This window comes from Daucus carota, chromosome 1 (assembly GCF_001625215.2).
Source record: "Daucus carota subsp. sativus chromosome 1, DH1 v3.0, whole genome shotgun sequence".
Classification (NCBI taxonomy): Eukaryota; Viridiplantae; Streptophyta; class Magnoliopsida; order Apiales; family Apiaceae; genus Daucus; species Daucus carota.
This window is the reverse complement of record NC_030381.2, coordinates 48,885,114-48,909,289: the sequence shown is the minus strand read 5'-3', so window position 1 is coordinate 48,909,289 and position 24,176 is coordinate 48,885,114. Positions and strand designations below refer to the sequence as shown.

Genomic DNA, 24,176 nt, shown 5'->3' with positions numbered 1-24,176 from the left:
ATCTTTATCAAAACTAGTACCTAACAATGACTGAATTTCCCATTTTGCCCCTATTACCAAACCAAGCTAAACAAAATGGGTATAGGACTGAATCATGTTCAGAGTTGAACAGAGAAAGTCAACAAGTCAATCATTCTATCTTGTTAATAAATGCAGCGGTAGGGGTAAAATGGTAATCTGTCATTTTAGGACAGAGACAAAGACAAGGAAAGGGAGAGAGAGAAAGACCAAAAGAGAGAGAGCTGTAATCACATGGGAGTTGTTTGGCTCATGGGCCCTTTTCTTCTCTCTTCTCCTCTCTCTTCCAGCTTCTCAACAGTTATGAACTGAACAAGAAAAGTCTTTCTTTTTCCTTTATTTTTTGCCCATTTCAAGAACCAGAAAATATAATAAAAATCCAGTCTTTGTGTTAAAGATTCAATCTTTCACTCTTCTCAGAGCTCTCAGTGGAGAGATACATCATGGCTGATGATAAGGTAGCAATTTTTTCACTCTTCTCAGTGTATATGTGTGTATTTGTATTTGTAATTATTGATCTTGTGTTTGTTGTTTGCTTTTGTTCTTGTGTGTTTTATGTAATCTTGAAATGTAAAAAACTGGGCTTTTCTTGAAAATGAGAATAATTGTGGATCTTGAAAGCATGACCCATCTTCTAAAATCTGTGATTTTTTTGATATTCTTAGCTGTTCTTTTGGCAATTGAAGTACAATTATTGGAGTGAGTTTATTTGATGTTACTAGAATCAGGTGACTTTGAGCTTACTGGAATCATTATTAAGTAATATAAACAGTACACTTTCCTCTAAGCTGATACTAGGAGATTTTTATGTTAAACATTAGGTCTGGGTTTTCCATATGCTAAGTAGATTGTGCTATCTTGCTTCAAGTTTGCTACTTTTGTGTTGTGGACTGTTTCAGCTGAATTAGGTGTCTTCAAAACAATTTGACACAGCCAACTACCTCTTGTGTAAATCGAAATTTTCCTTAATTGCCTTCCTGTATTATTGTTATAGTATAAATATTTGAGTTTTATTTGTCATGTATAGTTGAATCTTTGATTGTTCTGAGGATTAATTTGAGTTGTTTGTAATCTTTTATATGAATGATTTAGTAGTTGATGGCAATGAGTTGTTTGCAGGAGATGTCTGGTCCTGTAGTCGATGGAAATAATGAAGTCACAGGTCATATTATATCCACAACCATTGGAGGCAAAAACGGTGAACCCAAACAGGTATACTGTACCATGTTAAACTTGTGATTGTCAGATAAGCTGATGTTTCTTGCACTACCATGTTATATATTCTATTTCATTAATTTTTGTTGTGATGTTTGATGTAGACCGTCAGTTACATGGCAGAACGTGTTGTGGGGACTGGATCGTTTGGAGTTGTTTTTCAGGTATGCTAGTTATACTGATCTTAATCGTATCCTGAGAGTATTAATGTTTCGGAACCTTTCACTGATGGTGGTCTACACTTTAGGCAAAGTGCCTGGAAACAGGAGAAACAGTTGCTATAAAAAAAGTTCTTCAAGACAGGAGATACAAGAATCGTGAATTGCAGTTGATGCGCACAATGAGTCATCCAAATGTTGTTGGTCTTAAGCACTGTTTCTTCTCAACTACCAGCAATAATGAGCTATTTCTCAACTTAGTAATGGAATACGTGCCTGAGACCATGTATAGAGTGTTGAAGCACTATAGCAATGCAAACCAGCAAATGCCACTTATATATGTGAAACTCTACACATACCAGGTGTGTATTGTGCTTTAGTTGATGTATTCAATTTGGTTATTGCATTCACTCTTTCTAATTGTCTTCATTGGTAATTTCTTTTCCAGATTTTCAGGGGGTTGGCATATATGCATGCTGTTCCTGGAGTATGCCATAGGGACTTGAAGCCACAAAATGTTCTCGTGCGTATATTTTTATGAAGTTGATCATTATCTATACTGTTGTGTTTCCTTATGACCTGTAGTCCTTTAGTGTTCCTGGAGTATGCCATATGACTCTTACTCTTCAACAGGTTGATCCAGTTACACACCAGGTCAAAATTTGCGACTTTGGAAGTGCCAAAATGCTGGTATGCCTTCTATTTGCTTTAATAGCCAACATCTTGATGACTAGCTATATCACGGCAATCATATTACAGTATATAATGGTTGCACCTTTTGGTCATTGCATGTTCAAGTAATCAAGTTACTGTCACTATAAACCATAAGAATGTCTTTTTGTAATCAATTTCCATGCTCAACATGTTGATTAATTTAATTAATGAATTTTGTGTTCGTTCATGATGAACTTCCCCAAAAGATAACCTTCATATGTTTCTTACTTGGTATCGCAAAGTGAGATGTGATATTGCTACCATTTTCTTAAAAATATACCATACAGGTAAAGGGTGAAGCAAATATTTCATACATTTGCTCAAGATTCTATCGTGCCCCAGAACTTATTTTTGGTGCAACGGAGTATACAACCTCGATCGATATATGGTCAGCTGGTTGTGTTTTGGCTGAGCTGCTCCTAGGCCAGGTGAGCACTTTTTAGTTATCTCCACTATGTTGCTATCTTCAATTTTTTGGCACAAAACATATGACTGACTTGTATCTTACTCTTTTTATTTGCGATCTATTTTAGCCATTGTTTCCTGGAGAAAATGCTGTCGGGCAGCTTGTGGAGATTATCAAGGTATGACAACTAACACTAGAGTAATTTGTAATTTGATTTATTTAGTAGCTGTATTTAAGTTCCATCTTGCAGGTTCTTGGGACACCAACTCGAGAAGAAATTCGATGCATGAATCCAAATTATACAGATTTTAGATTTCCGCAAATCAAGGCACACCCATGGCACAAGGTATGCTTCTTATGTACAGAGCCCTAGTATCACAAAAGTTTCCCTAAACTTGTATATATACATATTAGTACTTTGACTTATGTTAAGTGCACCGGCCATTGGATAATGATTCTAGAGCATTTATCTTTACGAATACATATTCTTGAACAGTAGTACTAAAGCCAGACCATATGACCATTTCAGGTCTTAAGTAGGTACCAATGAACATTCTGTATGACATGATTTTTTTAAAGAAAAAAAAGAGTCATATTTGAACTCTTGGACTAGAGAGTCATTATAGATATTATTTGTGACTATGGCATATCCTTTAAATGCCTCACATTTTATGGCTGTGTAGTACAAATTTAGCTGTTTGACTGTTTTCATTCTTGATTGTAGGTTTTTCACAAACGAATGCCACCAGAAGCAATTGATCTTGCTTCCAGACTTCTGCAATATTCACCTAGTCTTCGTTGCAGTGCTGTAAGTTTCATTATACTTCTTAACGGATGCATCACAGAAATCTGTTATAGGATAGATCTACTTTGCTCTAGGTGTTCAGAATGTGGATATTGTGTCTTAACTCTTAAGTCTCCATCAATGGATCAAATGCGGCTGTATGGTTACTAGTAGAATGCTGCTTGCTTGTTATGTAAATGTAATTAGATTCATGGTCTTTAGCTTGTCCACAAATATGGTTCAAGCGAGATAAATTCATTAAGTAGCGTTCTATAAGGAAGTATGCTATGTATTAGCTCCTTATTTCCATGATTGTTCATGTTGCAGTTGGACGCATGTTCACACCCTTTCTTTGATGAGCTCCGTGAGCCCAATGCTCGCCTACCAAATGGTCGTCCACTACCTCCACTTTTCGACTTTAAGCAAGAGGTGTGCTACCTAACTACTTTTCAAACAATATAAGAGGATGTAACATGCTTCTTAAATTATGTCGTTCTTTGGTTTCTTGAGCATAGTTCATGCTCCAACTTACTGACACTCGTTGCTTTAAAAAAAAAAAAATTCAAGCTGATCGTATACATTTAGACCTCGGAAGATGTATGCTTGATATTTGTCGTAGGAATAAATCTGAAATTTATAGAATGGTCGCAAGGATGTCGATACTTTCTTTGTGTAGATAGAAACCACTTTCAAAAAAGGTTAAAGATGGATAGTTGTGCTAGGCATATTTCAAAGTATGATGTGAATCTGGTTGCTTGTTTTGTTGAGTAAGTTAGATGTGTACGCAAGTGTTCATAGCGATCCATGCCCATCCATGATACAAAATGTAGGCAACTAGGCATTAAAAGACGTATTCTTGAGTCTATATTCTCAATATTTTAGGGTAATGTTCTTAATTCTTATTACCTTCAGCTGGCAAAAGTGAACGTTACACATTCTTCAGACAATTATCTTCCTGATTCCTGTACAGTGTACCAAAACTTTTTAACCATCAAGTGTCTGTTTCTAAAATTTTGGATGTCTCAAGTTTCTAGTTTCTTAACCATCATATTTACAGGCCCTTCTATTTTTCTTTGGAAAGCCATGTACTGATTTTTGTGTGGTTACAGCTGTCAGGAGCATCCGCGGATCTTGTTAACAGATTGATACCTGACCATGTGAAACGGCAAATGGGTCTACAGTTTTTGCATCCAACAGGAACAGGAACATAAAATACAGGATTTTGAGTTCAGCTTAAGTTAAACCGGAAGAAATCTTTATTATAATATCTCTCTGTAAGGATGTCCGAAGCAGCATCATATTAGAATTCACCTGGACTAGTACAGATTACTGTGGCTGGATGGCTACCCGTGTCTGCCTTTTACTAGCTGTATCTTCCACTGCCCTTCCTCAAACCACCACCATGGTTGCCATCAAGAAAGAACAACAGAATATGAGTTCTTTTGTATATTATGCTTGTAGTAATCAGAAAGGTTTTTTTTTTTTTTTTCCTTCCCGCGAAGTAAAAAGTTGTAGGAAGTCAAGGGAGGAATTGCTCCTTAGTTGGACAAAAACGTGAGTGCTGGCTACTGTTATTATAATTTTGTATCAGTTATGTTCTACGTCTACTTGGTGCTTGTTATTTTCCTGACTCGTGTTCTTCGTTGCAAAAGAATGTCAATTTGTTTTGTTGTGCTCAAGCTTGCTTGCATTGATACCATTTTTGGTTCTTTTACATCTTACATAGTAGTATGATTTCTGTGGTTAAAACTTAACAGCCAACAGGGAAGAGCAGGGTCTTGAATTGTAAAGTTCATTTTTGAAATAGAACGCACGTTTTTAAAATCAAGGTAGTCGAAATGTTCTTATTTAATCCCGTATAAATTACAGCCTACTGCCAGCAGCATAGGATTTGGAGCCAAGGCCCGAGGGGAGGAATATCACATGCTAGGGACCAGTTATTGATTTTTTTCAATAATAACTTAACTAATTTTTTTTCAATAACCTGAACGTGCACCTTAATCTTATTTGACTTGCTGGATATGGTGTTCAACTTCAACATAATAAGCTTTTATTCAAAATATGCTGTTCAACTTCAACATAGTAGGCCTTTATATTATTGTACTATAAATATAATTTCAAAATAAAAAAATATTGAAACATGCATACCATAAATACATAAATATTATAAGTGTGCATTGCATGGTACAAGCTTGTACCTGGAGTGATATAATATTATTTTGTATTTTATATGTATGCTTTCAATTTATAATGCGATATTTTTTTTAAAACCCAGATCTCATATTAATAGATGATTTATTTATTATAATTTGTAATACATTTCAGTTATATTTGAAAAATAATGGTTCAATTAGAATATTCAATTATAATTTGAATTATTAATTTCATAATTAATTTTAAAATTTGTGAAAATTATTAGTAGTTGGCATTGAAGTTGGTATAAAATATACATAAGTAAGAAAGAAGATAAATGGTATGCATTTTTTTTACGAAGCAGGAGCAAGAACATTAAAATGAGATGGTTAGGACTTGACGCCGTAATATTGAACCAATCCGACAATCCGATAACCCGACACGAATTTGACTAATAAATACGAATTCACGTCTGAATTTTTTAGGTTCACGTCGAATTCAAATTGAACATACTTTCTCCACCTACCTCTGTTAAAACTTTCCCCAAGCGAAAAAAATCGTAAAATTGGGTTTATTTTGGAGTTCCAGTTATACCCTCAAACGCAAGACAAGGGGACAATCTCTGTCTTTCATTGCAAATCTCCACAAAATTTCCCGCCTTCCTATTCACACCCTCCCCTTATTTTTCTTGACATTTTGAGCTACCCAATGCCAAGTAGATTCCAATATTAAATTCACATTTTTCAAGAAAGTCTCACCATCTCTGCTCCTACTGTATCAAGATGCAAACTTTACCCCTTTTTGAATCTTGACAGATACAAAAAAGCAGTCTTTTTTTGCTTTGATTGTGTCTTTTTGTTGTTGCTTTATATGGTAATGTTAAAGATGATACTTAATAATATACTTTTAAGGTTTCTTCTTTTATCTTGTCTGGCTTTTGCTTTAGCTGCTGATACTCTCCTTTCTCCAAAGGGTGTTAATTATGAAGGTCAGCATGTCATTATCATTTGCTATTTTTTTTTGATGTTTAAGTTATATTTAAGTGCTTGTAAATTGTTGTTCAGTGGCTGCTTTAATGTCTGTGAAAAACAAAATGAGAGATGAATACCATGTGCTTAATGGATGGGATATTAATTCTGTTGATCCTTGTACTTGGAATTTAGTTGGTTGCTCTTCTGAAGGATTTGTTGTTTCTCTGTGAGTACTTGTTTGAATTTGTGTGTTTTAAGTACTTTTGTGAAACACTACACTATTATTTGGGTTTTCATATTCATAGATTCATGTCATATTAATGTGGTGGGTGATTTTGTTTGTAGAGAAATGGCTAGCACTGGATTGGCTGGTACACTTTCACCAAGTATTGGAAATTTGAGTCACCTTAAGACAATGTGAGTTGTTAAACCAATACTAGGCAGATATACTTGTTATTGTACTCTTTTCGTTGGGTGTGAGGCTACTAAAGATGTTTCTAGATGTTAGTGTTATTAGAATTGAATAAGAAAGCTGATCATACGGTTAGAAATTGTTTCGCGATATTAGTCACCTTCTGCTACATTAAGTAGCTTATGGTGAGTCCTTTCGCCAAAATTTGTAGGGTGAGGTTAGTTCAGCGTTTTAATCTCCGCTCCATCCATTAACGGTGTAGGATGGGTTGGATGGAATTGGGCTCTTGTCCAACTGTGGCCTTCTATAAAAAACCTTGTTTAACTTGTACACAGTGCAAAATCTCCTAATTTTTTGTTTAATTAATCTGTTTGTGATAGGGGTGTGGGGGATGAGTTTCTGCCACTACGCTTTCTCTGAATCCTATAATCCTCTCCTTAACATACTTGCATAGCCCTCAGATTGTTAATTTAAAGGGTGGAGTTGTTGAAACTACTTGCCTCGGTATCAACCAAGTAATGCTTGCTAATAATGTCAGTGTGTTGTAGGTTATTGCAGAATAATCACTTGTGTGGTCCTATTCCAGCGGACATTGGAAACCTTCCACAACTGCAAACTCTTGACTTGTCCGGTAATCAGTTTACTGGTGAAATTCCAAGTTCATTGGGTTACTTGAGTCGTCTCAGTTACTTGTAAGTTTGCTTTGATAGTGCCATTCACATGTATTGATCTGTATCCTTGTGATATTGCTTTGGATTGTATTGTTTTTGCCATCAGTATATAATTATTTTCCCAACAAATTTTCAGGAGGCTTAATAGAAATAATCTGTCTGGACAAATTCCTAGACCTGTGGCAAAGCTTACAGGTCTTTCATTCTTGTACGTCATTCATTTTTGTAAGATATGCTTATCTAGTTTGCTAAAAAGTATGAAAATGTTAAGTTATGTTGATAATGTTTTACAGGGACTTGTCATTCAATAATCTTAGTGGTTCAACTCCAAGAATATTAGCCAAGGGCTACAGGTGAGAGATTGCTTTTTGAAAACAGGGTTGTCTCCTGGATTTTTTTAGTATATTGTTTAGAACCGCATCAGAATATTAAACACACAAGCTCTTAAGTTGCTAGTCTCCGCACCTTCAGTTGTTCAAACAGGCCTTATCTTGATTAGGCAAACTATCAAGGTTTCCCTGATTAACAGTAATATGTTTACATCATTTTGCTTTAAGAATGTCCGCATCTTCATATGCTTGTACCCAAAATCCATTGTGAATTATATCTTAAATAGTGACAGTGCGGAACTGAATCTGCCTTTGCCATATCTGTCATCGTAATAGTGCAAAAGGATGCTCAAAGTTACAAAATTTGGATGTTGAATTTCTCTAATTCCCGAAGGCGGAAAGAAATCGGATATTACAAAATTTAGATTTGAGGGAACTTTATGCATCTACTTCTTTTCTTACCTACGATCTCATTCCAGCCAGCTAACCTTGAAGGCAAATATCTATTAATTTGCAGTATTGCTGGAAACAACTTTCTATGCTCTTCAACATCAACAGAAATTTGCACGGGTGTTCCAGATACAGTAAATGGTAATGAATGTTGACTATTAACTATTAATAACAGAAGTCCCAGTTTTAGCTAATTTTTTTAAAAATGATTTTCTGCAGGAACGAATTCATATAAACAGGTCAGCAGCCATCACCGGTGGATTGTTTCCGTTATTATAGGTGTCAGCTGCACATTTGTGGTTTCCGTGTTGCTGCTTGTTTGTTGGTTGCATTGGTACAGGTCTAATATCCTTGCCACATCATATGGTATGCCCTAATTCTTATGCATCTAGTATCTTTTTGAGCTAATTGCGGTAGATGTTGGCACATTCTGATTGTTGCATGTGCAGTGCAGCAAGATTGTGAATTTGATATTGGCCATATAAAGAGGTTTTCTTTTCGTGAACTGCAAACTGCTACCAGTAATTTTAGTTCCAAAAACATCCTAGGACAAGGTGGATTTGGAGTCGTCTACAAAGGCTATCTTGCGAATAGGACAATAGTAGCAGTCAAGAGGCTCAAAGATCCAAATTTCTCTGGGGAAGTGCAGTTTCAAACCGAAGTTGAAATGATAAGCCTTGCTCTGCACAGGAACCTCTTACGCTTGTATGGATTTTGTTTGACTTCGGAAGAGAGGCTACTTGTATATCCTTACATGCCAAATGGCAGTGTTGCTGACCGCTTAAGAGGTTTGTCTTATCAAGTACATTTTGAAGTTTTCCATACCTGATTGTAACAATATATTCATTGATTACAGGTGTTTCGTACAAGTATGGTATAAAAAACCATCTTTTTCATCCATCTCCAAAAAATTAAAATGAGTTTTATAGACTTGGAATTTGACATGCATGGTCTTACAAAAGATAAATAATCTACGTTCTACAGATAAGGCTGTCAATACGTTCTACAGACAAGGCTGTCAATTTGTTAGTGGTGATACAGCAAATTAAACTACTACTTTTTTCCCCGAGGCAAATTAAACTATCTACCATGTATAATGTGCCATCACCTACATCAGCCAGTTGCTAGTTGCTATAAGTATTTTTATGTAGAAAACTGCTGCTTCATGTCCCTATGCTAATTTTTTCTGATTTAAATGGACTCTGTTCAGACACTAATCGAGGAACTCCATCTCTGGACTGGAATAAGCGCATGCACATTGCTCTTGGAGCTGCTCGTGGGCTTTATTACTTACACGAGCAATGCAATCCAAAAATAATACACAGAGATGTCAAAGCTGCAAACATTTTGCTTGATGAAAGTTTCGAAGCAGTTGTTGGGGATTTTGGTCTCGCTAAATTATTAGATCGCACAGATTCACATGTCACAACAGCAGTCCGGGGTACTGTAGGGCACATTGCCCCTGAGTATCTTTCGACTGGACAATCTTCTGAGAAAACTGATGTATTTGGATTTGGCATACTCCTTTTGGAACTTATAACAGGCCAAAAGGCATTAGATGCTGGAAATGGTCAAGTTCAGAAGGGTATGATTCTTGATTGGGTAAGTAAAAAATATTTGTTACTCCGTATAATTCATCAGCAGGACTATTCCTCCCAACACTATGTTAACTGTTTCAACTAAATTATTATGTTACACAGGTTAAAACTTTGAACGAGGATAAAAGACTTGAAGTTCTTGTTGATAGAGATCTGAATGGTTGTTACAGTGCTGATGAGCTGGAAAGAACTGTAGAAGTGGCTTTGCTTTGTACTCAATCGCAGCCAAATTCAAGACCAAAAATGTCTGAAGTCTTGAAAGTCCTAGAAAGCATCACCGGACAGCCATTAGCTATGGAGGAACCACAAGCTGCAGTAAACCCATGTGAAGGAAGAACATATAGTTTTGCTGGGAATTACAGTGATGGTCACGAAGATTATTCATTTGTCATCGAAGCAATGGAGCTTTCTGGACCTCGGTGATCTCTTCTGTCATTTCCAGGTGCCTGGAATTCTTTTCACAAAATTCATATTGTAGCATGGTTATACATTTCATCATCTGTGTTACTGTAATATTTTCCATCTATGATGTATACTAAAATGTATAGAAGTGATGCTTGCAGCCTTGCAGGCATATAAGCCAGTTAGAATGATTAAGAATAGTATGTTGATCTGTTTCTTTGGCTTGCTTGGAGGGAGACCACATTATGCAACTAGCTTCTTGAATTCTGATGACTAAAACACAGAGGCTTTATTGTAAGCTTATGTCTCAGATAAACCCATATTCTGCTATTTTTCCTAATATTGAATGACCTTGGATTGTTTTACTGTTTCTATTTTTCAATTAACTAAACATCAAAATAATAATATATTGGCGTATTATATTGCAAAAAAATATTACCGTGTGGACATTCGAGTTCCAAAAAATAACGGCATTCTTTAAAATCACTCTTATAATATGTAAATTAGATTTTCTTTCTAGCATGGTTTGGATTTAATTTCGCCTCTTTCTCTTTATGTCTATATAATCTATATAGATAGCTCAAATTCGATGCGAATTTCATTTTTTAAAAACACACTTTATCGGTCCACAATCTACTTATGTTGCTAATACAGCTAGTTCAAGAGTTCTTTTTACTTTTATTTCTCATGATAGTTAATATGTTTTCCCAGAAAAGTCTCTCGTGATACTTTGCCATAGTGTGGACACTAGATTATATAATATGCTTTTTGTAACTTATTTTACAAAGAGATAATTTACCATTTTCATATTCTCATTTGTATGTATTCAAACTGGGTAACAGATGTGTATCGGCAAAAGGTAGATGATGCTTAACTACTAATAATCATTCAATAAAATTGTGCTGCTAACAGATGAATGATGCTCAGCAACGCTCGTTCAACTAAGACAGTCGGGGAGTGACTTCAACAAATACTGTGATGCTTAATAATGCTTGTTCAACCAAAACAGCTGGGGAGTGACTCCAACAAATACTGGGATGCTTAGCGATGCTTGTTCAACCAAAACAGCTGGGGAGTGACTTCAACATATACTGGATGCTTAGCAATGCTTGTTCAACCAAAACAGCTGGGGAGTGACTTTAATCGTACATGTTCAAATTTTGGACTTTACTAATACTTTATAAATTTCTATAAATATATTGATTAATAATTTATTGAAAATAGAAATGGTTTTATAGAAATATAATAAATTACTTTTTATCTGTTTTTAAATAGAAAAGTTCAATTAAAATTTTATTAAAAAATAAAAAAGACAAAATAGATAGAGTAACTTGGAAGGATTCCACTGTACCAAATTAACAATCCAATTCCCCGCAGGATTGTAATTATAAACAATTCTAACTCCTACTCCACAAAGGATTTATACATAGACAGAGAGATATTTGGTGCCTATATATATAGACATAGAGATGTTAGAGAGCTTCTCAATTAGTAGAACCATGAAGCATAGAATACACGATTGTTCCGAGTCGAACAAGAAGCGAAGATTGGAAAAAGAAGAAAACGCCATGAAAGCAAGAAAATTTTCTCGTCAAGAATATCTGAAAAAAAGAGAGATTAGGAAAGTGGAGCAATTATTAGATGAAATTGAAGATGAGGAGTTTCTGTTCCAGGGTGTAAAATTGACGAAAGCAGAGACGTTTGAGCTAAGTTACAAGAAACAAGTATGTGATCTTGTTAAGAAGAAACATAATGATGATCACGACATGGAGGAGTACAAAATTCCTGATGCTTATGATCAGGAAGGTCGTGTAAATCAGGACAAGAGATTTTCTGTGGCTTCGGAGCGTTACAGGGAGGATAAAAGTGTTGCTGCAGAGACGATGAACCCGTACGCGGAGCAACAAGCATGGGAGGATCAGCAGATTAGTAAGGCAACTATGAAATTTGGCTCGGAAAAAAGAAAGAAAGAGGGCGGGGATTATGATTTTGTCTTTGACAACCAGATTGAGTTCATAAAACATGAAGTAATGAATTGTACAAGTTGTTGTGGAGAGGCCTACGGTGACTCACTTGAAAAATCTATGGGCAAATCAGGTTTTGAGAAGCTTCAGGCTGATAGGAGAAGTTTACCAGTCTATTCGTATCGAGAGGAGTTGCTTAAAGCAGTTGAAGAACACCAAGTTGTCATTGTTGTTGGAGAAACTGGTTCCGGGAAGACTACTCAGATACCTCAGTATCTCCATGAGGCCGGGTACACAAGACATGGAAAGATTGGATGTACACAGCCACGTCGTGTGGCTGCTATGAGTGTTTCAGCTAGAGTGTCTCAGGAAATGGGAGTTAAACTTGGACATGAGGTTGGTTATTCCATTCGTTTTGAAGATTGCTCATCTGACAAGACGGTTATTAAGTATATGACAGATGGAATGTTGTTACGAGAATTTCTAGGGGAACCTGATCTTTCAAGCTACAGCGTGGTGATGGTGGATGAGGCTCATGAAAGAACACTTTCAACTGATATTTTGTTTGGTTTAGTTAAGGATATAGCAAGATCCCGTCCTGATCTTAAGTTGCTTATCTCTAGTGCAACTCTTGATGCCAAGAAGTTCAGTGATTATTTCGACTGTGCTCCAATTTTCAACATACCGGGAAGGAGGTTTCCTGTTGAAATAAATTACACAAGAGCGCCAGAGGCGGATTACTTGGATGCAGCAATTGTCACTGCTCTTCAAATTCACGTGACTCGACCCCTTGGAGATGGTGATATATTGGTCTTTCTCACTGGTCAGGAGGAGATTGAGATGGCTGAGGAGATTCTTAAGCGTCGGACAAGGGGGTTAGGAACAAAAATAGGAGAGCTGATTATCTGCCCAATATATGCAAACCTTCCAACGGAGCTGCAGGCAAAAATATTTGAACCTACTCCGAAAAGTGCAAGGAAGGTTGTCCTGGCCACAAATATTGCAGAAACATCATTGACAATTGATGGGATCAAATATGTTATTGATCCGGGTTTTGTGAAAATGAAATCTTACAGTCCTCGTACTGGGATGGAGTCGTTACTGGTTACCCCAATTTCAAAAGCTTCGGCAAATCAACGGGCTGGACGGGCTGGTCGGACAGGTCCCGGGGAGTGTTTTAGACTTTATACTTCCTACAACTATCAAAATGACTTGGAAGATAATACTGTGCCTGAAATACAACGAACCAACCTTGGAAATGTTGTTCTCAACCTAAAGAGCCTTGGCATTGATGACCTGGTGAATTTCGATTTCATAGATCCACCACCAGAAGCATCTTTATTGAAAGCTCTGGAGCTTTTATTTGCATTGAGTGTGCTTAACAAAAAAGGCGAGTTAACTAAGGTGGGGAGGAAAATGGCTGAGTTTCCTCTTGATCCTATGCTGTCCAAGATGATAGTTGCTTCTGAAAAGTATAGATGTTCTGATGAGATGATATCAATTGCCGCGATGCTTTCAATTGGAAGTTCAATCTTTTATCGTCCAAAGGACAAACAGGTTCATGCTGACAATGCACGAATGAATTTTTATACGGGTCATGTTGGAGATCATATTGCATTATTCAGGATATACAATTCTTGGAAAGAAACCAACTTCTCAACTCAGTGGTGTTATGAGAATTACATTCAGGTCCGGAGCATGAAACGTGCCAGAGATATCCGAGATCAGTTGGAAGGGTTACTGGAGAGGGTTGAAATTGAAGTGATGTCAAGTTCAGGTGATTTGGAAGCTATAAGCAAAGCCATAACATCAGCTTATTTTCCCAACTGTGCAAGGCTGCAGAAGAATGGATCCTACACAACTTTAAGACATCCTCAAACTGTACATATCCATCCTAGTTCAGGTTTAGCACAGCTACTTCCAAGATGGATTGTATACCATGAATTAGTTCAGACAACTAAAGAGTACATGCGGCAGGTGAGCGAAATCAAACCAGAGTGGCTGATTGATGTAGCTCCTCACTTCTATCAGCTAAAGGATGTCGAAGATACTGGATCTAAGAAAATGCCCCGTGGGCAGGGTCGAAGATAGGTATACAGTAGTGTATTTGATTCAGAGTTCTGACTTCTGACATGGATACAGATCAAGATATGTATCAATGAGGTGTTTGTGCAATATGTAATCTAGTTGTTTACCCTTAAAACATATATATGAAAGCGGCTGTCAGTGGCTGCCAGTGATTTGAAGCAATATGCAATTTTCTGTCTTCTAGTGATAGCTCATAAACTTTTATATATATTATAACCGAAGAAGATAAATAATTTTTCAATAATAGCGGCTGCCAGTGATTTGAAGCAATATGCAATCTTTTGTCTTCTAGTGATAGCTCATAAATTTTGATATATATATATTATAATTAAAAAATAATGTAATAATCCTAAGAAAAAGAAATAAAAAAATGTAATAATAATAACCACTTCTACCATATAAACTTATGTGAGATTAGCTCATGACAATTATCTTACTCAATTATTACTTCCAATATTAATATAATAAGCTAACTTTAGGTTGGTTAAAAAACCACTAAGTAGTTAAGTGAGAGTCAAGTACTTTTCATATATCAACCATAGTGGATGTGGAAAAGGTGGAAGTTGGCTGCACCAATATATCCTAGAGGCAAAGGGATGCTAAGATGGCGAGGCTGATAAGCCGGTGTAAGTCGTGGCAATGGGGGCAGCTGTGATAGAGGTTGACATGGGCGATGAGGGCCGGTGTAAGTCGTGGCAATGGGGGCAGCTGTGATAGAGGTGGACATGGGGGATGAGGGCAAAGCAATGTAGCCGGGAGGGACATGTATTTAGCTGCTGCACTGGAACCATGCTGTATTAATAGAGTGTATTTCCAGAAGTTCTGATACACCACTGGACCACTAGTATTGCTTTTAGATAAAGGTGAGGCTAGCAATATCTAAGCACCACACAAGCACAACATGAATCATTTTAAAGTGGAACAATATCAACTAAAATTCAAGTTTCTACACACATATGCCAAGCACCAAAAAGTAAAATCTACCAAGAATCGCAAAATAATGATCAAATAAGTAAAATCTTTTTATCATTAGGAAGTAAAGGGGGGACCCTAGGAACTAGGAAAGTAAAATTTAAAGTGAGATGAACATACACTACAAACACTTTTATCTAGTTTGAATACTCTTCTCAAGTCTCAATTTGGCCACCACAATCACCCTACATGCCACAAGCCACTAAGAACCATGTGGTATTATAGCAAGAGGAACCATTTTCAGCAATAATTCAGTCAATTTGCATAAGGTAGACCATAAAGTCATGATATACTAATGAGAAATCAGACTTCTAATATATCACAAAGCCAAACACACTGCTTGGCAGCTAGTTATACATTTACACGTCACACAAATACATAATATAAACCATGGATTATGTAATCGAACTCCAAGCTCAAATGTGCAGAAAACCATATCAAAGTTAAAATAGTACAAATCTTATACATAAGAAGTACAAATCTTATACATAAAAAGAAAAATGCATACACTACAAAAAATTATAGTAGGATCAGCATAGACCAATGCCTAGCAGTACATCATCACTTAACACTCTGTTACTTATCGATACACCGACAATGTATGATAAATAAAAGACAGATTTATCTAAGATATTAATGTCCTAATCTAACTAAACAAAACAATTCACTTCTTATTCTCAATGTCTTATCTTCTACAACATTTAGATAGCAGAATGAAGAAAATAACAAGAAACACAATCGACGAGAGTCCAACAGCTACACCAATAACAACCTTACTTGGACCATGATGATCATCATTGTTTCCATCGGACTCGTCTTCATCGCTATCATTCTCATAACTTTTACTATCATCACTAGATGAATCCTCCTTAGCTGGGGGTGGGGGAATTGGCAAACCATGTTTGTCACAAGCAGCAATGCCAAGCTTCAATTTTTTCGAAATAGATGTGTGATTATAACAAAGATCACCATTCCCACCTATCTTAAAAACCACAAGTCTCTTTATAAATGAACCATTAAATGGCATTATCCCATGAAATTTGTTTTTCTCAAGATTCAAGTACTTCAAGTTCCTCATCTCTGAAATGAACTTGGGAATTGTCCCATTGAGCTGATTCGAGCCGAGATCGAGGTGGGATAGCCCTGAAATCTCTGAAATTGAATCAGGGATTGCCCCGGATATCGAATTCGATGCCAAAGAAATGTTCTGGAGATAAACCAAGTTCCCAATTGAAAAGGGTATTTTTCCAGTAAAAGAATTGTTAGAAAGATTCAAGCTTTTTAAATTTTCAAGATGAGTAAGTGAAGAGGGTATTGTACCACTGAGATTATTAGCGGATAAATCAATGTGGGTCAGATTCAAATGCCAATGCTTAGGCAAAATACCATGGAGATTAGTGTTAGAAATAGTGACAGATTGCAAATATTTCATGGGCCCAAGTATGATAGTGGGGCCACTAGCTTTGATTGAGACTCCAGTAAGTGTTAGTTGAGTGAGGTTCTTGAAGCGGCCCAGAAAGACACCAGTGAGTTTTTGAAGGCTGTTGATGCAAGAAAAAGAGTGAAGATTTGAAGTTAGAAGAGGGGGGAAATGAGGTGGTGGAGCAATGGGGCAGTTGGTGAAAGAGAGGGAAGTGAGAGTGGAGAGAGTGGTGAGTGCAGTGGTGGAGATTTCTAGGTCATCTGAGCAGTTTGTGAGGTGGAGGGAGAGGAGGTGGTGAAATGGGGTGGAAGAGTCACAAGTAGTGGTGGTTGAGTTGAGGGCACATGGGTCTTTTGTTGTAGGGATGTTGAGAGATTGGAGGGCTCTTATTTGTTTTGGGTCTAGGGTTGATGTTGTCGATGCTGTGGCAGTGGTGAAGAGGAGGAGGAGGAGGAGGAAGGGAAGTGGGTTTGGGTTCATTTTTGGTATATTCTGAGAGAGAGAGAGAGAGAGAGAGAGGAGAAGGGGAGAGAGAGAGAGAGGGGGAGAGAGAGTGACTCTGAGGTTTGTGAGTGTCAGTGATTGAGTGAAGAGAAGTATTGGGGTTTGTGTTAAAGAGTGAAGCAAAAGCAAATACTCCATATAAAAGTACAACACTATTTATGTTCATGTGAGCTGTACATGGATGGATGTATATTTTATTGCATCTGCGGTGGTGTTCAGGTGCTAACATGAACTCTGGAGTGTGTTTTTTGTGTACATTACTCCGTGTTTAGGGTGATCTGAACATGCAAATTTTGATTACACTAGTAAATTTGATCATCGACATGTCAAGATTTGAGGTACCCTAGACACACTGATTTATGCTTTAGTTTATTTGTGCTAAGTTTAAATGTATTTGAGCCCTCTCTTCTATATAATTAAACACTCTAAATTCTCGGCTAACATTTAAGAATTTAGCCATGTAAGATAAGCTAGGGAGATACTATCTTGAAAGACTATGAACAATTTGAAATGTATCTGCTTCAAATTCGACCAGATGTTACAATATACTCCCTCCGTCCCACCAGGTTCTTTACGTTACTTTTTGGCACGCATTTTAAGGCTTTTATAAAGTATACTTACATTATATATTTATTTTTAAAAAAAATCCTGAAAAAAAGTTTGAGGTTTAAACTTTTATTCGAAAAAAGAAAAATTAAAAAAATCATTATTGAACTATCCTTTATAAGAGCCTCAAAATGCGTGCAAATAGTGAACGTAAACATCCTGGTGGGACGGAGGGAGTATTGCATAATGAAATGGCCATGACCCACAACTTAACAGTTACCTAGTTTCACACAGAGGCAGCAGCCCAAAGGCCAGAAGTGATAAATATGTAATGGACTGAAATGACTCAAATGAGAGTGTATACAAGAGCTTTTAACCCTGAAGGCCCAAAAATGAACAAACGTGTTAGATTAAGAGGGTAATAAACGATAGTACTATATGGCTTGGCCTTGGCACGTGAGAAACGACGAATACTGATAACCTGAATCTACTGGTTTATACATTCTGAGATATGGACATTCCTGCGTCAATTGTAAGATACAGGTTCTCCGACACTCATACACGTATTCATGTTGTTTTGATATAAAATTCGTGATGAAAATGTGGATGATCCACTATATATGATCTTTGTGCCTGTTGCACAAAATGAGGAAAATTTTAAATTTAAAAGAAGAGAAACGGTAACAAATTTAAAAGTCCTTTTCTAAATAATTAAATTTCTTAAATTTTCAAATTTAATAATATTAGATAAATATTTACGGGGCAGTTAATCCGTATGGTCTAACCATTTACAGCACCACGTCCCGATTCTCACGATTGCATACAACCATACACGTCCTTTTCCGTTTCCTTATTCCCAATCCTCTGCTTTTTTCACACTCTATATAATCCTTCACCACCATCCATATTTTCTTGTCTCCCACCCCTTTCTCAATCTTACACAACACATCACTCTCTTCTTTATCTCCAAACTTATTACTGTTTTCAATTTTTTTAAATTAAATGTCCATTTCTAATGACTCCCCTCCAAGAGTCCAGAGGGTGTCCTCCTCTGTCTCAAACAGACTCTTGATCAAATTCTCCGATCTATCAGAATCCGGCTTTGATTATTCGCAAAGCGGACTGTGGTCACCCCCCGTGAAACGCAATGTGTTCTTGAGCTCCCCCGGAATAATCATGTCAGAGCAGGAAATGCTAGACAAGTTGCACAATGTCATGGAAGCGCGACAAAAGAAAAGATACAGAGTTTGCTTTAACGTAAGATATAACCACTTGTACCATAATTTTGTTTAACATGAATAAATTTCATGGCGCTAACGAGGTTTTTTCCAGGCATTTTGGTGTTCACCCAAGAGAAGCTATTGGAATCATTGATAACGTTCTCTCCTAAAATCAAATCAACCCGATTAATGTTATCTCCAGTATCCAGTGATATATGGTAGCAGCAGCTGATGATATTTTGGTTGAGACCACAGGCTAGAATCAGGTCAAGAATGTGCGCGTTCTGTGGAAATGAGGTCCCGAAATGCCACTGCTAGATATTTTACGCGATAGCCTTGATAATTGTATAAGATTCTATTATAGGCTGTTATGATTATTGATTTAATTCTAACATGTACAGCATAATTTTATAAAGCCCGAATTTAATTTGTTCATCAATCTCACTGCGGCTCAGTTCTCACACACTCAAACTTCTTCATTTTCTTAGAAAATGATTGCCAGCTTCATAGTTGTATGTGTATGAAATCTTTGAATGATTACAGAGAGTTATTTGAGCTACTTCACAAATTTCTAGTGGCACTGGATAATTATCTGCTCCTTTCAAATTTTACATGATTCTGCAAGTGTCAAATACAGAACTTGACAATATGCTCCAAAGTTGAGATCACAAGAGAAAAGATTATTTTTTCTACTTCACGCTCCCCAGTCATTGTAGAAGTTAATCTTTTTTGAGTTTAATTATAACGCGTAAAAAGTCAAATTAATATATAACTCATCCATAACTTCTGTTTGCCGCTAGTGAAATTGAAAAATAATGGGAACTAATTTTCATAGATGGTACTAAAAGTAATAAGTTGGAATATTAAGGCATACTATTCGAATTGTAAAAATCCGAATTTGACATTTTTATTTTCCCTCTCAAAATACCTTTTTTTATTATTGAAATTGAAATTCCCACAACCAAACAATTTACACATTTCTTTGAGTTATCTCATCTTTCCTGCATTATAAACTTGATTCTTTGTGTTACCTCCGCTTTTGTGCATCATAAAATCAAAGATAGCGATGTTACCTGAGATGGACAACAAAACTTGCGAGATCAAAAGTAACTTGATGCTGGGCAGACAACTTAAATGGCCACGCCAACTCCGGCTGTATTTTTCTGTAACTATCACACAAGTTAGTCTGAAATAAATTTGAATTGTGAAAGCATTGTTAACTATTCAGTTTCTACATATGGAGAATCTATTAAGACAGTTGAATTGTAAAAAGTCTGTCATTCTATGAAATTTGCTTAGTCATATTCACTCTGCCCTCATTGCTGTACTACTGTGTTGTTTATCAACGACCTAACATGAAAAACATGTAGTACAAACTATTCCTGTTGCAAACACATATGTTCAATTTATCACAGATGCTTTGGTCTGGTTGCCTGTTATTATACCATGACGAGTCATGATCAACTATTGTAGTTACTAACTGAATGATTCAACTTACAAACTACAATAGATTATATTATATATTCAAGAATTTTTTTTTGAATTTAATTTTTTTTGTATACTTTTTTGGTTTTCTTTTATTCGCGGATTCTAATTTTGACAAATCCAAGGTGATGTCAAACAATATTTAAGTGTAAAGAAGATAATTTAAAAAAATTATTAAAAAAATCAATAATATAATGAATGACGAACTGGTGTAGTAATATGGCCGGGATTATGGACCAGAGCAGCTATTTGTCAAAACAAGCAAAGTCATATGGCCCGATTCTCGACCAGAGCAGCTATTTGTCATGCAAGCAAAGTAATATGACGGGGATTCTGGACCAGAGCAGCTATTTGTCATAGTAAGCAAATGAATTTGCACCCATCAAATTTTAATCTTCTTGTCAGGCTTATCCAGGTTTGTTTATATTTAAAACATATACACATCTCACATCTCAGTTACAAACACTGCAAACTTTCTTTTTCGGACAGGCGGGTTATAAAATGAGTTGTTAGTATTAACCAAAGACAGGGTTTGAAGCTGGGAAATGCAAGAGAAACAAACATAGCATGGGAGCATGTTGTTTGTTTCCCTTATTCTTTGTCTGGTGTTTGTTTTCTCTTTATTTAAAAAATATTTAATTTTCAACGTGTTTATTTTCTCTTTGTTTAAAAAATATTTATTTTTCCAGAAAAATACTTGTCAGTAGATTATCCATCTATATTCTTTTTGCGTTTCGATTTTAATTATTTATTATCTAGCTCCAATTTTCTAAATTCTTCACATCACCCTACACTACTTAAATTTTAATATACTAACGAAGAACTATTTTGTATCACACATGTTTATAAGTTAATCGATCACACAAAAGCCATTTAAAACAACCCCACATTTACAAGAACCAACAAAATGCAACAAACTATTCTTTAGAGCTTGGAAAGATGTGCTTAATAAATCATTTGAAAGAGTTGCATTTTAAAATCTAAATGTACAATTCCTTTAGAGCAGCATGTCATCATATCCAAGCTAGCATCAGATGATCAAGATAATTACTTTGAAGATGTTATGAAAGGCTGGCTAATGACTACTTGAGCAAGTTAATGTCTACAAAGAATCAATAAAAACAGCATTCCTCTCTCTGTAATAATATTCTTTAACAAAAAAACAGTTTTATTATTAATTAATTTCGAAAAACAAATGCCTTGCATATACCTGATCAAGATGTAACAAGCTCAAAGAGATTGTTACGCAACCATCCATTCATACATGACAAAATGATGGTCCAAAGACTAACTATATATGAAGCTGAATACCATTTTCAATAAACATGAAAGGAGAAAATGTTGAGAGCAAATAAGTTTGCCATTTCATCATATAGGTTCTTTCAAGTACAATATGTCACACAAGCCTTTAAGGTAATTTAGAATACCAAACATCAACCAGCTCCATAATAACCATTAATATACTTAACAATTCGCTAATGATGATTGGATTACCATATATAACATTCACAAGCTTACCAGTTTCTTTTGTTGGTTCATAGACTTACTTGCCCAGCCATACATTTCTCGACCCCATTTCATCAAATTCGAACTACTGATTGCACCAATATTTTCTCCATTAAGTTACTATCACTTTAATTTTATATTGGCAGAAATTTGATATGCGTGTTTCTAACTTTCGCCTGTATTTTTGCTACTCTCAAAACAATAATGGACAGTCATGAAATAGGTTTTCAAGATGGTAATCTAGGTTAGGCACCATTTTTAGTAAAGGTTGGTGCACAATTAGAAACTTTGATGTGTGATAACTAACCCTTAAGTACTGACAGGTCTCAATGAGAGTTGACTCTCAGTCCTAGCTAAGAGCCTCCAAAGTTTTCAAATCTACCATTTTTCTTCATCAATTAAGCCTTATTCCTTCTCACAGATTCACCTTCATCTTGTTTTATCTCTTCAGATCACCATATATAGTTATTATTTTCCTTAAATAATCATTCCTCATTTGTGAGGATTGCCTCCTCCTTTTTGATTGATATTTATGATATATCTTAGTATTTTTTATTTTTGATTTTGTCTCTCTTTGACAATGATGCAATTGGTGTTTTGGTGATACTCAAAGCCCGAATAATCAAGGTAGGGTAGGGGTGAAAATCGCAAAAAAAATCACTATTTATAATGGAAGATTGCTCATATTAGGAGGACATTTGCCCCAAATTAATTGGGAGAAGGTCAATTGTGATACTAATGAATTCAAAGGACGGTAACATAGCTTGTTATTTATTTATTTAGTTCTTTTATTTTCTTATCGACCATGTTGTATTATGAGTTTCGAGTTTTGTTCGGTTTTTTTAATCAAATGCATTATATTTTGTCCAAAAAACTTTGATGTGATACACACACAAAAGTTAAAAATCATGTATAATCATGCATGTTCAGAACATGTTTTGTAATTTGCACAAAATATTTTGCTGAATAATACATTTTATAATGTTTTGCAAAATTTTGCTCACAAAACTTGCATAAATTTTATTTAATGAAATAATGGTCTTACAAACATATATATTGTAATATAATATATTTTATAATATTTTCAACGCATAACCGACATGATCTTCACAATCTCCTATAAAATATAGTTGTGTTTGAAGAACTTAACAGACTTCATATAGTCACATATATAGTTCATGGATGAAGTAGTTAATTTTCAAGATAAAATTTTGTGTTTATTAGGGTAGGAAAAGAAGTTTATAACATATATCATAAAATTACTTTTTTTTCTTTAGAGCTTTTTTTTTCTTCATAATATTTACAACGTACTAGTCCTACTATATATATGCTTGACCATTTGCAATTCTATATTACACAATTCTAAATCATTGATTTTGTTAATATAAAATATATATGATTCTAATATAAAATAGTGTATATATATGTATCTATATAAAATATATAATTTAACATTTACAATTCGAAGAACATACTCATTTTTGAAACTGTTTAATTAAAAATATTTATTATTCTATCACCGAATCATGTTAAAATATTGCATAATTTTCAATGATTTTCAAAATAAAAAGTTGTATAATTTTATTTTTACAATTTACTAATAAATAATTATAATTATAATTTATAAGAAAAGTAAATAAATTATAAATATTTATAGTAATGTAGCTATACACGTGGCGCTCTCTCATACACACATGTATACTAGCAACTGTAGCTACCATCGTGGCTCACTCTCCTACACATATACGTTACGGCTCATATCTCAACTCCAAGAAATATCTCAACTCCAAGAAGATTGAGATGATAATCACGAGGCGGCTACAAGAATACTTATATAGACTTTCTTCACCTCTTTATTTATATATATATATAGCTCAAATGCAAGGCCACCTTCAATCAGAGAACACACTTGAATCTACCATATATTGCTAATATGGCTAGCTCAAGAGCTCTTTTGGCTTTACTTCTTATTCTTGGGTTTTCTTTTTCTTCCGCACGTTGCAGGAAGGTACTGAGCATTCATGAAGGTGTCTACGTACATCCCCTTCCTGGGAAGCCTGCTGCAACTCCAACACCTAGCAAAAGAGGTCACGCCTTCATTATGAACCAAAACCTAGTTGATCAGCAATTAAAATCCATCGGTAAGAGACATGATCAATCGGTTCCAAGCCCTGGTGCTGGTCATGGCAACTAGTCTTTCATGATAG

General features: G+C 35.6%; 4 protein-coding genes across 7 annotated transcripts; 3 read left to right on the top strand and 1 right to left on the bottom strand.

The window, feature by feature from the left end:
- The first annotated feature begins 194 nt into the window (after positions 1-194).
- On the top strand, positions 195-4,974 carry LOC108204861 (shaggy-related protein kinase eta-like). Of its 2 annotated transcripts, XM_017374508.2 has the most exons (12): positions 195-476; positions 1,138-1,230; positions 1,338-1,397; positions 1,481-1,753; positions 1,840-1,914; positions 2,025-2,081; positions 2,393-2,533; positions 2,639-2,689; positions 2,762-2,857; positions 3,236-3,319; positions 3,623-3,724; positions 4,405-4,974. In XM_017374508.2, exons 1-12 carry the CDS (start codon positions 462-464, stop codon positions 4,504-4,506), a joined length of 1,149 nt encoding a protein of 382 aa, XP_017229997.1. In that variant the 5' UTR covers positions 195-461; the 3' UTR covers positions 4,507-4,974. The 2 variants fall into 2 exon arrangements, with proteins under 2 accessions (XP_017229997.1, XP_063941920.1); XM_064085850.1 differs by lacking the exon at positions 195-476 and having other exon boundaries at positions 1,102-1,230.
- A 1,120-nt stretch (positions 4,975-6,094) lies between these two features.
- On the top strand, positions 6,095-11,306 carry LOC108193826 (probable LRR receptor-like serine/threonine-protein kinase At5g45780). Of its 3 annotated transcripts, none has more exons than XM_017360670.2 (12): positions 6,095-6,416; positions 6,493-6,625; positions 6,745-6,816; positions 7,360-7,503; positions 7,619-7,690; positions 7,776-7,835; positions 8,329-8,402; positions 8,481-8,627; positions 8,711-9,049; positions 9,472-9,863; positions 9,962-10,301; positions 11,174-11,306. In XM_017360670.2, the coding sequence occupies exons 1-11, from the start codon at positions 6,299-6,301 to the stop codon at positions 10,280-10,282; spliced, it is 1,872 nt and encodes a 623-aa protein (XP_017216159.1). In that variant the 5' UTR covers positions 6,095-6,298; the 3' UTR covers positions 10,283-10,301; positions 11,174-11,306. The 3 variants fall into 3 exon arrangements, with proteins under 3 accessions (XP_017216159.1, XP_017216151.1, XP_017216143.1); XM_017360662.2 differs by lacking the exon at positions 11,174-11,306 and adding an exon at positions 10,423-10,618; XM_017360654.2 differs by lacking the exon at positions 11,174-11,306 and having other exon boundaries at positions 6,096-6,416; positions 9,962-10,547.
- A 424-nt stretch (positions 11,307-11,730) lies between these two features.
- On the top strand, positions 11,731-14,529 carry LOC108195544 (pre-mRNA-splicing factor ATP-dependent RNA helicase DEAH1). Its single transcript, XM_017362520.2, has one exon. The coding sequence runs from the start codon at positions 11,731-11,733 to the stop codon at positions 14,314-14,316; it is 2,586 nt and encodes an 861-aa protein (XP_017218009.1). The 3' UTR covers positions 14,317-14,529.
- A 920-nt stretch (positions 14,530-15,449) lies between these two features.
- LOC108194359 (receptor-like protein 51) lies at positions 15,450-17,328 on the bottom strand. The gene has a single exon (XM_017361311.2). It carries the CDS (start codon positions 17,186-17,188, stop codon positions 15,971-15,973), a length of 1,218 nt encoding a protein of 405 aa, XP_017216800.1. The 5' UTR covers positions 17,189-17,328; the 3' UTR covers positions 15,450-15,970.
- Between the last annotated feature and the right edge of the window lie 6,848 nt (positions 17,329-24,176).

Coding starts and splice junctions, on each gene's coding strand:
- LOC108195544 (XM_017362520.2), top strand. CDS start 11,731: ATGTTAGAGAGCTTCTCAATTAGTAGAACCATGAAGCATAGAATACAC.
- LOC108204861 (XM_064085850.1), top strand. CDS start 1,117: ATGGCAATGAGTTGTTTGCAGGAGATGTCTGGTCCTGTAGTCGATGGA. Junction 1,754..1,839: donor TGAAACTCTACACATACCAG/GTGTGTATTGTG, acceptor TTTCTTTTCCAG/ATTTTCAGGGGGTTGGCATA. Junction 2,534..2,638: donor CTGAGCTGCTCCTAGGCCAG/GTGAGCACTTTT, acceptor GATCTATTTTAG/CCATTGTTTCCTGGAGAAAA.
- LOC108193826 (XM_017360670.2), top strand. CDS start 6,299: ATGGTAATGTTAAAGATGATACTTAATAATATACTTTTAAGGTTTCTT. Junction 8,403..8,480: donor TGTTCCAGATACAGTAAATG/GTAATGAATGTT, acceptor GATTTTCTGCAG/GAACGAATTCATATAAACAG. Junction 9,864..9,961: donor AGGGTATGATTCTTGATTGG/GTAAGTAAAAAA, acceptor TATGTTACACAG/GTTAAAACTTTGAACGAGGA.
- LOC108194359 (XM_017361311.2), bottom strand. CDS start 17,188: ATGAACCCAAACCCACTTCCCTTCCTCCTCCTCCTCCTCCTCTTCACC.